This window comes from Nicotiana attenuata, chromosome 9, assembly GCF_001879085.1.
Source record: "Nicotiana attenuata strain UT chromosome 9, NIATTr2, whole genome shotgun sequence".
NCBI lineage: Eukaryota > Viridiplantae > Streptophyta > Magnoliopsida > Solanales > Solanaceae > Nicotiana > Nicotiana attenuata.
Genome location: NC_031997.1, coordinates 17,015,931 through 17,032,234, shown reverse-complemented (window position 1 = coordinate 17,032,234; position 16,304 = coordinate 17,015,931). Strand labels below are relative to the sequence as shown.

Below are 16,304 nucleotides of genomic sequence, written 5' to 3'. Positions count from 1 at the left end.
TTGGGCGAGCACAAAAAATGGAAGACCTTGCCGGTTCGTAACAATGACTAGTGTCATCTGCATATTCCAAGTCCAAGAAAACAAAGGAAAGACTTTCCTACACTAACTTATTGCATTAGTTCTGCAAGCAGTTATTAACGGATTTCTAACTGCCAAAAACATTACGGAAAAGCTATTTCTCCGCATAGCTTCAAATAGCAAGTGTGTAATCAGTGTAAAGCTAAAAGCAACTTGCAACTAAGGGTGCACTGTGGGCCGGGCCCATCCCGGGACCGGACCGGGACCGTGGGCCAAACGGGCCGGTCTCAGTGGGCCGGCCCCAAATGGTACTCCAAGCCCGTAGCGGGCCGGTCTTGTACATTTACCCCACGAGCCCGGGACCGCTAAGCCCGGGACCGGCAGGCGGGCCTGGGCCGGTTCAACCGGGCCTCAACGGCTATAATTTAAAAAAAAAAACGGTCAAATTTTAAAATCTAGCCGTTGGCCATCAAAAAAGAGCCGTTTGGGACTTTAAAAAATAGCCATTTGGCCCCCAAACTTTATATAATTACACTTTTTCCCAATTCTCAACTATAAATACCCCTTCATTCTTTCATTTTTACTCACAAATTCATCAATCTCTCTCAATCTATATCTAATTCTCTTCTATAATTGCTTATTTTATTATTGCAATTTCGTTAAAAATTGTGAAGTTGGTGAATTGAAGTATTTAAGTCTTCAACGATTTTCAATTTTCAAGAAGTTGTTCGGCAATTCGGTAAACTCGTTCCAACTCTTAAGTTTTAAGAATATATTTTTGTGTGTTTTAGTTTGCATATTAATTTTTAAGGCTAATTAATATGGCATTTTCTTTGAAAAAATATTTGGTGGTAAGGGAAAATCTAAAATTGGTGAAAGTAGTCGCCAACCTACTACCCTTCCCCCGGCTTCCAGACCCAGACCTGTTACCCGTCCTCCTGCACCTATTATTCTTGATAGTGATAACCCTTGTTTTCAATTTTCCGATAGTGAATTTTGCCATAATGTTGCACCAGGTAAATAATTAAATGATGAAGTTATGAATGCTCTTTATCCTAATGAAACTATTTTTGAAAATGATGATGAAAATAATGATGTAGATGAAACTCAACCGGATTTAGATGATACACCTACTAGTCCTGTTAATAACCCAACTGATGCCCCGCCCGACCCACCTGTAGAAACCCCTACTTTTAATAGACAACCTTCTAAACGCCCCGAAACATCACTTGTTTGGAATTTTTTTACTCAATTAAGAGAACAAAATAAGGCTAAGTGTAAAACTTGTGGGAGTTTGCTGGCGCATAAATTTACTGGAGACCGTAGCGGTACGGGTAGTTTGGCTAGGCACAAAAACACACCCTAGAGATAAAGCTAAATTTTTACAAATGAAAGCGCAGCTAGAGGGGACAAGTGTAGATACTACGGTTAACCCTAGTACAGGTTCAAATCTAGTTCAACCAGGAATTAACACTGTGACCGGTGGTATTTTATATTACGATCCAAATAAAGATCGTGAAGAATTAGCAAAGATGGTTACCGTTATGTGCTTACCCTATAGTTTTCCTTCTAACCCTAACTTTATGCATTATATTAGAAAAGTTTTTAATCCTACTTATAAAGGTTGGCATCGCGCAACCGTAAAGAGCGATATTTATAAATATAAACATGAATATGAACAATATTTGCGGTATTTATTTACTCATATAAATTGTCGGATTGCTATTACTACTGATATTGGTAGAAGTAATAATAACTGTGATTATCTAATTGTTACAAGTCATTGGATAGATGAGGAGTGGATAATGCAAAAACGCATTATTGCTTATAGAATAATTAATTTACGTCACACAGGTAAGTTTATTGCTAACACTGTTGCAGATATTTGTAGATATTTTTGCATTAGAGATAAAGTAATGGCAATTTCTATTGATAATGCTTCTAGTAACACTAATGTTATAGGCATACTTACAACGACACTAAATCCTGCATTTAGTAATCGTCGGTGATGGTATGAGAATTTTAAATTTAGAAATTGAAAAGGTTAAAATGGCTCTTAATTGGCTTTTTTATTCAAACCGTAGAAGTAGACTTAGAGAGTATTTTAAAAAATATGATGAATTTGGCCTTAGAGAAAGAAAGGTTCCTAAACCTTGTCCGACTAGATGGAATTGTGTGTACGAAAGTTTAGTAGTTGCATATGAATATAGAAACCAATTAATGCAACGTTTAATGCTCGTGTTGGTGGTGAGGATGATGATGAAATCCTTACAAATCAAGATTGGAATAATGTTAAAATTCTTATAGATTTTTTACAACAATTTCATCAAGCTACAAATGAATTGTCTGGGCAATATTATCCTACTATTTCAAACTGTTTAGTTTATATTGCAGCACTATGTGATTTGTTTGTTGAATTTTCGGAGGGTGGGGAAATTTATAAACTTGCTATAAATGTAATGAAAGAAAAGTTTAAAAAATATTTTTTCCCTATCCCCCCTATTTATGGTGTTGCTGCAATGTTAAATCCTACAATGAAATTAGGAGGTCCTCACTTTTGGTACTCAAATATTTATAAGGCTTTAGATCTTTCAAATGAGGAATTTGCTACACTTCAGAGGCAAAAGCCTCAATTAAAATAAATGCTGAAACAATTTATAATGCTTATCAACAAGCCTTAGATCATGATAGGCCAAATGTTCCAACCCCTACTTCGTCTAGTTCACAATCGTCTAAAAGAACTGCGGGCCTAAAAGCACTTAGTTCTTGGACGGAGTTCAGGGGTTCTCAAGGTGATAATTTTGATGAGACTTCACATCTAAATGAGCTTCAAGTTTATTTGTCGCAGGGACTCGAAAAGGAGAATCCAGACGGCACCTTTGATCTTTTGGAATGGTGGAAGGCAAGAGAAAAATATTTTTCGGTTCTTGCAAGGATGGCTCGGGATATTTTATGTATTCAAGCTTCAACAGTGGCATCAGAGAGCGCTTTCAGTCAAGCAAGACTTCAAATAGGTGATCATAGAGCGTCTATGAGGGAGAGCTTGGAAAAATCAGTACTATTCAGAGATTGGATCCGCTCGGAAAGAAGAAATTTTGGACTTGCAGAATCACAACCGGAGATAGACGAAACTTATGAAGAAATGATAGCGGAACTTGCGGAGGATGCTGCTTCGCCCGGAAGCGGTGATGAACAAGCTTCTTTTCCGCCACCACCAACGGAACCTCCTCCGAACCTTGAAGGATTTATGAAATTTGTTAGAGATACTATGTAGATTATAGTGTAACTTGTACATTAGCACATCTTCTTTAGTTTTTTTTCCTTTTAATGGTGGTATTAGCACCTTGTTGTGCTCATTCCATTGGGGGAGGAAGACTAAGAAAGATATGCCATTTTTGTTAATAAAAATTATAAGACATTCCCTTGAATATCTCTTTGCAATATTTTTTTGTCTTTAACTTGCAATTCTATATAAGCTATAATATACTAACATACTATATATACTACAAGACATTACAAGAAATTATATAAAGAAATATATACACATAACATACTATATATACTATATATATATGTATATATATATATATATATATATATATATATACACACTACATATATACATACTATATAAACTATATATACTATATATACTACATATTTATTTTAAAGTTATTAGACGTATTTATGCTTAATGTTTTACTTTGTTATTAATTTATTATGCATGATAATTTAGTTTTACTATTGTTTTGTTATTTTACTTTTTAAATGCAAACTTTAATATATAATTATATATACATACTATACATATTATATATACTATATATATTTATATAGCCATGTATAAGCAATTTATATTAGTATATACATATATGGTTTACAAGAAATTGCCTTAAATAAATAAAAAATAAAAATAAAAAAAAGCCCGGAAAGAAAAAGCCCGTTAGACCCGTGTGGGCCCGGCCCATTTAGCCCGGGACCATGTGGGCTTAGGCCCGTCGTGGGCCGGTTCCACCCGTTGAGCCCGTGAAGCCCGGGACCGTTAGGCCCGGGACCGCCAAAGACCAGCCCGTCTGAGCCCGGGCCCATTGGCCGGCCCGTTTGGCCCATTTAGGCCCGGGCCCGGCCCAGAATACAGCATTACTTGCAACATAAAATTTGCTTTAAAAACTCTTTAAGTAAAATGAGTAGAAAAGGGGGAGTACAAAAATTAGTTATACATTGTGAATAAACAAAAATGGCAAAATCAGCAGTACATCCTCCATTAAGATCTACAAAAATGCACTAATGTATAAAGAAAGAAATCAAATGTAACAACAAATTCACAAGATAAGGGGTAGCTCACTTGGTGAGTGAGCTCTCTGCCTACCACATTTGAGGTGGGAGGGTTCAAACCCCATCAATGGTGTAGCATGCCCACCTTAAAAATATCACATTTCTTTGCACCTCACAAATTGACAGGCAAATCCAGGAATCTACAGGGAAATATACATTGTTCATCTCCTCAAGAATCCCATTGCCTGGTAGACATTATTGACAGTAACATCTGCTACATCTGCTGCTTTTCTGGCTCCCTCTGCCAAGACTCCATCCAAGTAACTTGTGTCTGATACAATTTCCTCATAGCGTACCTGAAAAGTACAAACCAAAAGGAATTACGCAGAAGTGTCTTTGAAGGAATAAAACATTGGAGAGACACTAGGCTTGCAATCATCTTTGACTTCCGATTGTACGATGAGAATCAGAGACAAGAAGATACCGTTCTCTGAGCTTGAACTTATTCCATTTTAAACAGAAATTTAGACTGCTAGAAAACCGAACAAAAAGAATTTCCCACAAAATTAAAAGAAAAAGGCTACGGAAGAAACTATAAATCTATAACCCTATATTTGAAAGAGAAGTGAATTGAAATAAAAAAGATGCTCGAGAGAAAAATGAAGAGTTAGAACACAATAGGGTTAGATTGTCACCAGTTGATACCTAGATGCAAAATACTAGCAAGGTATATTGTCAAAAAAAGGATAGCAGCAAATTCAAACATAAAAATAGATGCAAACATATGCATTCCTCCAAAGCTTGGAATCTATGAAAAATATGTCCACCAGCGGCCTTCCATTACACTTTCTAGATCATAGAAGCAAGTCAAAAGTGAAGCAAAAGCTGAAGTCAAACAAGTTTTTACAAGCCACCCGCAACTTGATCAGTTTTCCCATAAATGTTCCAGTTATTCACCTTGAATCCTAATTCATGAGGCTGCGACAACTTAACTCTTTTTAGCTCCTTACCCACTGATAGGTGGATACTTATAAATAGAATAACTTTTATTAAATAAAGTAATGGTTAACAATAGGATAAAATTTATCTTCCAAGGATCATGAAGCACAGTCCAGATTTCTTTTTCCTTCCAGGAAATATAAACCAGGAAATGGATACTTGAGACGTATCATTTAAGAATAACTATATCCTTTTTGAACATTCAACCGTGGACAGCATACACCAGTCTGAAAGGAAAGCAAAATTAGAGCTTTATGCGCACTTTCACCTACAAGACCAACAGCACAGAAAGAGGTCTCTAACTAGAGCAAGAGAGTCAACAGATATGGGACAACCATCATATCAGAAAATAAATGATTAGTAACCTCCTAGTGTTTATTTTGGCTGTCTTGCTATAGAGAAAAGTCCTCAAGTCAGAATTTGGCAGACAGACAAAATTGAACTTTCACTCAAACATACAATTAGCTCAGGAGGCATCACATGCGAAAGAAGAAACCTGGATAGGGTGTAGATGATCAACTAAAGCATCTGTAAGCACGAGTTTGAACGTTCCCCAATTCATATCTCTGCATTCTTCTGCAACCTCCTGTGGCATCAAGTCATTGAGAATTAACTTCTCCAATATTGCTTGGACAATGTAAAGACATTGGAACCAATTCAGCACCCCTCAAAATCAACTACTCAAAAGAAGAAGAAAAAAAGAAATTTAGCTATTTTAGATGACACACTTTTCCGGACCTTTAATGTGAAGTTTATTGAGTTGCATTTTTTTATAGTAAAAACGGCAGTCCAGTGTACCAAGCATCCTGCATTCATGCAGGGTTCAGGGAAGGACCGGCATACCAAGAGGGTATGATGTAGGCAGCTTACGACGCAAACATCAGTGGTTGATTCCATGGTTTGAACCAGTAAGTTATAGATCACACAAAGACAACTTTACCATTGCTCCAAGGCTCCCCGGTGCCAAATGTCCAACTCTAGGCATGCGAGAGGGTGTTAGAATATCCTACATTGGTTAAGATAACCCGTTGTCTCTTCGTATGGTTTTGGGCAATTCTCACTTTAAGTGCTAGTTTTTTAAGCTTGTGTTAGGCCCAATGTCAATGTTCTTAATATACATAAGCTATAGAATAGGAAGGAACACAAAAAATACATAATTACAGATGAACAAATCTTCCTAATGGATCTTAATTCTTAACTAATCCTTAGTAATAATGAATTTCCCAATTGATGTTACAATATATTTACAATATTCTTAGCATATTCTTAAAAGTTCAAAAGCCAGTTTAAAGAGAGCACCAACTTATGATATTGATTTAAATTGTCTAATACATTTAAGTTCTTAATAATGTTGAAAGTTTTTCAAACATTCAAACATAAAAATTGTGTCCTTAAATTAGGATATAACTAATAAAAAAGGGCAGGCGATGCACTAAGCTCCCGCTATGCACAGTTTCCTGGAAGGATATAATTAATAAAAAATTTAAAATTCTAATATCCAATTAATTTAGTATACTAAAAAAATTGTATCGGCTCTCTCAATTGTATGCATCACATAAAATGGGATCAAGGAATTGGCTTGATTTCCTAATTCTTTGGGTTGTAGTTAACAGGACAAGGAACTGTAATATGAGCGCGAAGAACCACAGAAAATATATTGCGCAAAAGTAGTAACATTTATATGCTAAAGTCAACCTGCCACCCATAAAAGAGTAGGCATACATAATACTGGTGAAACGAAAGGATAATGTACATAAATTAATAGCATTAGATATGAAGACATTCACCTGCTTGGTCTTGCCTGTAACTAGTTGATAAATAGAAAGAAGATTGTTACATTCAGGTCTTTCCGGATTGTCAAACTCCATGCTGTATATTGACAAATAAAACAACAGAAAGAATTATAACACACCACAAGAAAGTAAAGTCATTGAGACAAATATTTATGCCAAAGGACGAATGTAGCATGCCTTGTCAAGGTCTAGCCTTTAGGGAAGCTTTTTCTTTTAAAAAGAAAAAGTAAGACATTAAAGTCTCAATGGAGAAAATAAAATAAAATTCTACAAGCCTCTGCACCAGAAGTGATTAGATGCTTACCCAGGAAACGAATCAGTCTTGCACCGTTTTATTTTATTTGCTATTACCTGTGAAAAGAACAAGAAATCCCACATTAAGCATGAAACAGGTTTAATGTTCAACACATGATAATTACCCCGGCCAAGCTTTATTTTGATATCACAAGGTCATCACCACTAAAGATTTATTAAAAAATGCATACAACTCCACACCTAGAACCCTACTCCAACAGAACACTTTTTCTTTTGATAAGATAAACTATCCTACTCCAGCAAAACACGTATTTTGACATGATACAAGTATTGAATAAGAATTTAAACTGTAATTGTTAATCTAAATGAATGGACACGAGATTATTGTTTTTTTCTTAAAAAAGAGATCATTGTTTTAGTTTTGATTTCTTAAGGTCAAAATAGAAGAAATAGTGTGGTGAGATGAAAGAAAGTGTTGTTTTAACTTTTTACCGTGCATAAAATGTGGTTAAACTTTCCTTTAGGAAATAGATGTTAATTTGGGATAAAGCTGGACATTTAAATTGGGATAAAGCTGGACATTTAACTAAAGAGAAATAATCCCAATATGGTCACATTTTGATGTCAACTCTTAGTCCAATTGCTTCAACTGTTAATAAAGCCACTACCATCACAGTGAGCATCTAGTACCTCCGCATGCCCAAGGCTGGACACCAGGAGCGTAGACAACATAATGCCTGGGCATGACAGTGGTTAAACCAAGAATAAGGATGCCTTTTACTGTGATACCATGTTTAGAAAAATTAACCTTGAACACAACTCAACTCCAACATCTAGTTGTTTAGGTTGAGTTAGATCCAAGGTCCATCTTTCTTGACACTAGACCCTGAAATGCACTATTGCTCTTGAGTTTGACATTCTTTTACTAATTGTAACTTTCAGATATTTTTATCAAAAACCAATAAATGGACATGGTCTTGACATTCTTTTACTAATTGTAACTTTCAGATATTTTTATCAAATGCCAATAAATGGACATGGATATGTGGAGTAAGCCAAATATAACAGAGAGGAAAAGAGATAAAAAAAAAGTATTTATGATGAACTTAGACATGGAATTGCAGATTCCAATGTCTAGAAGTTGTGTATAAGTCTTTTTCTTTCCTTCTTACAACAACACATTCAGAATATGATTAGCCAATTCAAGCTTTTTATAATGTTAAAAGGCATAAACCCACGTTCCAAAAGTGATATACATAAAAGATGCTTCTAAAAGCAAAAACAGATGCCCATAAAAAAACTAATTTTACTTACATCTTTTGAATCTAGCAAATTGATTCTCGACTGATCAGATGGTGCTGACTTCGACATCTGTCCAACGAACTCCATTAGAAAAATATATTGGAAAGAAGCATGAATTTATTAAAGAAACTGAAACAAATACGACAGGCTTTAGGCTGCAACAATTGCAAGAAGAGCACTTTTTGCAGAAGAAGAAAAGAAGAAGAAAATGAAACAAATAAAAGCTGCTCGAACTTAAGAGATTTCAAACCTTGGAAAGACCATCAGTAAGGGACATGATTCGAGCCCCAGCGGGTGGAATAAGGGGTTCAGGAACCTACATTGACAAAAGCATACTGATTAGCATTCTTCACCTATACAAATAGCATGTACAGAAGTGAAGGGCATCAACCAGGCTTCAGTTGAGAATCAACCTTGAAGATTGAACCGCCTCTCCTGTTACAGAGAAATAATAAAGTGATTTTCTTTTGACAAGTTGAAATATAATCAACTATTAGGAGGGGCACGAAAAGGTCAAACAACAAGATGGTGACTATCCAAATATATGTATTTAAAGCATAACACGACTGCCTTATGACTTACCCTCCCAGTTTCTTCCACTTCCTTCCTCCATATAAATAGTTAACACGCTCAGCCAGCTCTCGTGTCAACTCCAGGTGTTGCTTCTGATCCTCTCCGACAGGGACAAAATCAGACTGCCGAAGGATACTTTGATACATCAGATCCACACATATTCACACACTTTCAAGATTAGAGTTGGCGGAAAATTGTGCTGGGAACTGCAGTGGCATTTGAGCAAGCTTCCCAAGGATACCCCAAGATATAATGGTAATCAAAATGCTGAATGCAACAAGTCAAGCTTCTAATTCATAAAAAATAAATCTCAGACGTTAAGGGTTAGTGAAGTATGGAGCTGGAAACCACCTGGTACAGAAGAATATCAGCAGCCATTAGCACAGGATAGGTTAGAAGGGCAACACCCACATTTTCATCCCCCTGCATAGAGAAATAAATATTAAAAACAACTGATAGAGACACTGAAAAAACAGTCCAGTATAAGAAAGAGCCAAAGGTTTAAGTGTGGAAGCAAAGAGTTATGATGTTTCTGTAAGAGATGGGGATAAAACCAGCAACCACAATCTGGATTTTTATGTCATTCCGGCAAAAAGGTTTAGAAGAATTTACCTAAATAGCCGTCTACCCAACCGCTTAAACTAAAAATAGCCGGCAGATGCATAATATTTGCATAGTTCATGTATAACTATGTGTATAACCATGTATAATCAGTGTATAATCCATATATATCAGCCAGGGAAAAACATTGAACTCCGCCGGCTATTTGTGCAAAAATCCCAAAGGTTCATTTCAATTTCTTGGTTCCAATTTCAAGCATTAATTATATGGATCAAATATTTCAGCACTTGTAAGAAGTCCTAATGTCAGAAATGAGAAAAGTAGGAATCCCAAAGGAGACATACATGTTTCTGCTGGAGATAAGGGGTTCAAAGGCATACCCATTAATAGCATGCTAGTTAATAATATTTTAAAGCATGCTTGTTAATAATATCTTCAAGTATCCGTACTCTAAGGGGTATTCATACTGGGTTATGGAACTTACAGAAAATTTGGCTTATCAAATACAGTTGAGATCTTCACATCAAATTATAGGCTCTTCTGTTGCCCCGGCAAAGGCATCTTAACATTTATTCCATATTTATAAGAGATGTTACCATCAAAATGATATTTGTTTAATGTTGTTTATAGAAACAGAAAAAATATCAAACCTGATCTTGACTACTAACCGCATAAAATAGAAGAAACTGATCTATAAAATAGAAAGGAGATCAGGTAACTAAAATACGTGTGTAAAGAACAAGATTATATGAGGCACTTTGGTTGTAAGTTCAAGAGGCAAGCAGCAAACTCATGTTGAGCAAAAGTGTAGTTCTTCAGATAAAGCAGGCATCATGTTCACATGAATACATTTTTGTGGAGCCTAATGACATCAATGGCACTTGTAAATATAGTCAAAGAAAAATCAACGAATTATCTTTTGCCAGCCATAGAAGTTCTGCCCAGTTTGTGTATTCAAACTTGATACCAAATCTACCTACTGTTATTATTTATCCAAAACATCCTCTGGTTGAGTTCATACTTCTGAATTATTGCACCTCTAAAGTGTAGTTCAATATCCACTTTTTACACATGCAGCATCAAATCACAGTTTACAGATGATATGGTTGAAATAAAATTCCTCCAAAATTTGGTGAATTAAATCTATATAAACTATTAAATCCTAAAAAGCAGAAATTAAGATATTGAAAGACCAACAGGCAATGGAGAGAGGGCTGCATACAGCAATGACGCACCGCCTTCCGTGATTTCTCTTTAAATTGAATCATCCTGTTGAGCCAACCAATAGGTGTTGCAGAACTCAAAAGCCACATCAACTCTACATGAGCACGGACATGAGACTGCACAAAGACTGAAGCCTGGAAGCAAAGTCGCAATAATCACAATGCAAGGGATAGGCCACAACATAATATATATGTTAGAGAAAATAAAGAGCAGACCTTAGAAGGATCCACACCACATGCTAAATAAATAGCAGCTGTATCCCTTGTTGACCTTGGCAATTGTTGTGCTTCATATGGCAAAGTTATCTGGAAAAATCTGAAACAATATTACCTTCACCAGCTTTTATTTATTTCCTTATCCTCAGACGCAGTGGTAGGGGTTACAGCGAGGAATTTTGGGGCTAGATTTGTCAAATGTGCATAAGCAAGTGAATGGGTATCAGCCTGGCATAATGTTCTCAGAGAACTAAAAACAAACAAGACCATTTACTCTTATTTTCACCTAGTCACAAGTCCTACTCAATTGGAAGAAGAAAGATTGATTAGTCCTACCATAGTTTCACACCTATGGACCGTTGCATCTGTAGGTTGACACAGGACATGACCAAACCATATCAAGCGACCTTCTCTCATTTTTTCCTCAATAAGCGCTACTTGCACCTTTTGCCGAATGCTTCCATTTTTAATCTTATCTAATCTTGTGTGATAGCACATCCATCTTACCATCCACATTTCTTCAACACTCATTTTATGGATATGTTGGACTTTGCAGTCCGATATTCACTATCATATAACATAGCCGGTCTTGTAGCTCTTCTATAGAAGTTACCTTTTACTTTGGTAGGCATCCTTTTATCACATAACATCCCCGCAACACTTCTCCATTTCAACCATCCAGTTTTAATCATATGAGTAACATCTTCATCTATCATTTCATTCCCTTGAAACAACAACCCTAAATATCTAAATGATTTGCATTTGGCACCGCAATCCCATTTAGTCTCACCTCAACTTCGCTCTTCTCATGCTAACTAAACTTGCAGTGCATGTACTCAGTTTTACTTCTACTTATCCTAAAATCCTTACTCTCTAAGGTTCTTCTCCATATCTCAAGCTTTTGGTTGACACCCTAACTACTTTCGTCAATTAGCACAATCTCATCAACAAATAGCATACACCATGGGACCTCATCTTGAATTGTGTTGGTTAACTTATCCATAACTAGGGTACATAAGCAAGGGCCCAATGAAGAACCCTGGTGTAAACCCAGTGTTATGGAAAACTCCTTTGTATCTCCTACTATTGTTTTCATGCTAGTGACAGCTCCTCATATATCATATATGTCCTTTATGACATTCATATATTTAATATGAATTCCTTTCTTCTCCATCACCCCCCAAAGGGCCCGTTGTGGTATTCTATCATATGCTTTCCCCAGGAAAAGGGAGGTCCCTACTAGGATTTGAGTTAATAAAGCCTGAGAATCTGCATTGCCATCCAAAATCCTAGATGAACTAACTTCCAATTGTGAGTATTTGGACGATGATGAAAGATCTAGGCACTTTACTTTTAAAACTTCCTTGGACAGAAATAGGGTTAGCAAATTAAGCAGATAATCACAATGATATTGCGAAACTAAGAGAGTACAAAGTAACTGATTAAATTTATATAAAGGAGAGGAGTGAGTCATCCAACTATTACTTGATAATGCAAGTTCATATATATCTTCCAAAAAATGTAAAACAGCATGAGAAAATTCAAACGAAACAACATATGACTGGGGAATAGTCTGGCAAATTGGAACTATACCGCATGAAGGTCCACAATGAAAAAGAATGTCTCATATGTATCCTGAAAAGAGCAACCTCATCAGTGAAAGAGTAAGTCAAATCTAAATTGAAATTTCTGTAAAAGAAATATAACAATATTTCTCATACAAATAGAAAAAAGATTAGTAGCAAATCTGTTTTCTTTTATATGTAAAATGATAGTAAATCTCTTAACACGTCTTAGATGTACAGCCGCTGTAATTTTCAATCAACTGAATACTAGCATTAAGGGATTTCAAGAATTTCTTTGAAAACGTGCCATTCAATTGACTATCCGAATAATCAGAGGGAAGAATCCAGAAAAAAAACAGGAACTCAGAGCAGGTATGTGTTATAACATCCACTGTTTTCTCATCAAACTGTGTCAGCAATTGGAATTCACCATTCCATACAAAAAACCTGATTGAGGCATCGTCGTCCACACAAAACGCAGAGAAACTCAAAGAGATCAGCAGATATTTGATTTATAACGAGTTGATCAGCGTGCTAGCATGTCCGTTGGAAGCCCTACACATTGACTGTTAGACCTTGATAGCCAATCCACAGTAACATATTGCGGAAAAGATGTTGAAGAATGATGGCTAAGAAGTGTGGATTCAACAAGGTTCATTCACAGAGTTTCCCAGGCTGATACTGGCTCCATTGTGAAACAGATCTCAGGTGGAAACGATAACCAAACTAGTTGTAGAAATTCAAATGTCTTTGATTGATGCTATATATAAATTCCCATTATGGTGTAAATGAATTTGACTACACCGAGACAAATCCGCAAACTTTGTGAACACAAAATGTTCGTGAGTAAAAGCTAAAGGTGGAAACCTCAAGCACCATTCAACATGCTACATTAGTAGGAAGCACTTACACCTTCGCTTCAGATTGCAAAACAAAGCATTAATAGGATATTAAGCAACATTAAATAAGACGCCAACAATAAAAGTACAGAGAAATTCAATTGCTTGGATTATGTTGTAGCTAAGTTAAAAGTTCTTTGACATACTCTTTTCCGACTGAAACTGTAAGAAAAATGACAAAGAAGCCAACCTGCAAGCGTATCCAGTTCTTTATGGCACCAAGATAATTTCCCAGATGTATCAATCCTGTAGGCTGAACACCAGAGACTATTCTCTTCCTGTTTAAAGGGGAAAAAATAACAAAAGTAAAACATTTTAATCATGAAAATCATATACTATCATAGCGATCTGAAGTTTCAAATATAACCAGCTAAGCATGTAGCGCTACACATAAATGTGTTTACTTCAAAATCATTCACTCGAGGTTCAGATAATGCCTCTTGGTACCATAAACCACAAGCAATACATTTCTCCATATCTTGGTGCATGCCCACCAACTACAGAACTTCTTGATGAATGTGTTCATTCTTAGTATGTTTCATTTCCACGAGTTAAACTAGGTTTAAAATATATAGAGAAAACAAACTTAACAGCCAAAAGCTTCTACATTCCGAAGTACCGATATATGGAACCACATAATATGAGTATACAAATGCAACAAGACCAAAAGTTAAGAATAAGACATGTAAATCATACAAAACAATTTAAAAGTGCAAAAAAAAGTGTAAGAATTACTCATGTAAGAAACCAGCTACTAGCATTGTAGAGCAGCATAACCATACCAATCACTGATTGCTGTGGATTAATATTATCTCTGGTAAAAAGCGCCAAAGAGTATCCAAGAATTACTGTGAATAGTAAATGGAGGGGGGAAATCGACTGTTGTAAATTTACTAGTTTACTAACAATGACTGACACAAGTCAACTCAAAAATCACCAAAAAGTAACAAAATTAACCTTAAACTTTCGGACAAGTTCCTCAAGATGGATAAACAAGTTATGTTGTCTAGGAAAAATGATCAAAGCACTAGCATCCAAGGGTGTGGCCTAGTGGTGAGATCTCAGGCTCAAATCTCAGCGGAGGGAAAAAAAATACTAGGTGATTTATTCCCACTGCCGGCTTGATGGGTAGAGTTACCTACTACCTATGCTAGTGGGAGGTAGCAGCTACACTGTGGAATAGTGTGAGGTCCATGCAAGCTTACAGTACATGGACACCAGAGTCATAAAAATGATTAAAGCACGGCTAATTTGACAATTCACACATTAACCAAGAGCGTAAAAATGAATCAACTAGCCCATTAATTAACAAGGTGTCAAATTGAAACCATCAAACAATGCAGAGAAATTTTCTTCTTTTTTTTTTCTTGTTCAGTAAATATTTCATCTTTCTGAGTTGCATTGCAATCGAGTAGATTTTGATAAATAAGAGTTATAATAGCAAAAATTGCGAGCTGCATTACTTTACAGGGCTTGAAGAAGACTCAGAATTAACAGGTTCAGAGACAGCTACATTGCAAAGGCACCGGAAATCTCGACCGGCTTGTAAATTACGTTGACGAATTAGCTGTGATCTTCTCAAGTATTTACCTGAACTTAATCCGCGTAACCTGCTAAATATTGATAAAAACAGAACTAAAATTGAAGATAGTGAATGGAGAAAAGGAAAATTAACAGTTAAACAGAGGAGAAAGAGAGATGAATACGTGGAAGAGGCGAAGCGAGGAGCAGAATAAGTGACCATACTGAAATGAGAGAGTAGAGAACGGCCCATTGCTGCTGCTTTTTTAAGGTCTGCGAGTTGGAACGCAGTTTGGATGAGATGGTGATTATGGGCAAAGTCTGAACACGAAAGAGGTAAAAGGGGATATTTAAGTCGCATTTAGGAATTAGGAATAAGTGACCAATGCGTCATATCTTAGCGACTTATAACTTACAAGTCATCAATAACAACAATAAAATCTCACAAGTAGTATCTGCGAGACCTACAGTGTACGCAGACCTTATTCCTACTCTAGAGGGGTAGAAAGATTATTTTCGAAAAGACTCTCGACTCAAAGAATAAGAAAATAAAGAATAGAAAATAGATCAATGACAGCAATAGAAGCCAGAAAAACAGTATTAGCATCGTAAGAAATAAAAAAATAGATGTAAAAGCAGTAACAATAAGCAACAATAATGCCATAGAAAATAGTGAGGAAACTACATAAACCACTAACAACACACGGCGAAACATTATCAGGTCAGCCCTGCCCCCGGAACAACATAGAAAAACGTTCGACTCCCTCATATGCAGGTCAGTCGTTTTAAGAATTAACTCTTTGATCCCCTATTAACTGCATTCCTTGTGTTTGTTTCTGCTATTGTGAGTTGTCGGAGGATTCGTTTTGAGTTTCAAAGTGTTTTGGGACACTTAGTCCCTAAATGAGAGCTTAAGCTTTAGAATTTGGACCGTAGTCGGAGCAGTATGAAGACGGTCTCGCAATGGAATTCCGTCAATTTCGTTAGCTTCGTTGGGTGATTTCGGGCTTAGGGGCATATTCGGATTGTGTTTTGGAGGTCCGTAGCTTAATAACGCTTGAAATGCCGAAAGTCGAATTTTTGAAGTTTTCGGTTCCATAGTGA

At 36.2% G+C, this 16,304-nt stretch overlaps 1 protein-coding gene across 2 annotated transcripts; it reads right to left on the bottom strand.

The window, feature by feature from the left end:
- LOC109232116 (tryptophan--tRNA ligase, chloroplastic/mitochondrial) lies at nt 4,203-15,549 on the bottom strand. 2 transcript variants are annotated; one of them, XM_019397779.1, is made up of 15 exons: nt 15,386-15,549; nt 15,143-15,292; nt 13,870-13,957; nt 12,809-12,850; nt 11,216-11,305; nt 11,012-11,134; nt 9,567-9,638; nt 9,225-9,337; nt 9,056-9,077; nt 8,893-8,958; nt 8,655-8,711; nt 7,390-7,436; nt 7,080-7,161; nt 5,789-5,878; nt 4,203-4,649 (listed from the first exon to the last, which is right to left on the bottom strand). In XM_019397779.1, exons 1-15 carry the CDS (start codon nt 15,451-15,453, stop codon nt 4,515-4,517), a joined length of 1,245 nt encoding a protein of 414 aa, XP_019253324.1. In that variant the 5' UTR covers nt 15,454-15,549; the 3' UTR covers nt 4,203-4,514. The 2 variants fall into 2 exon arrangements, with proteins under 2 accessions (XP_019253324.1, XP_019253325.1); XM_019397780.1 differs by having other exon boundaries at nt 15,143-15,289.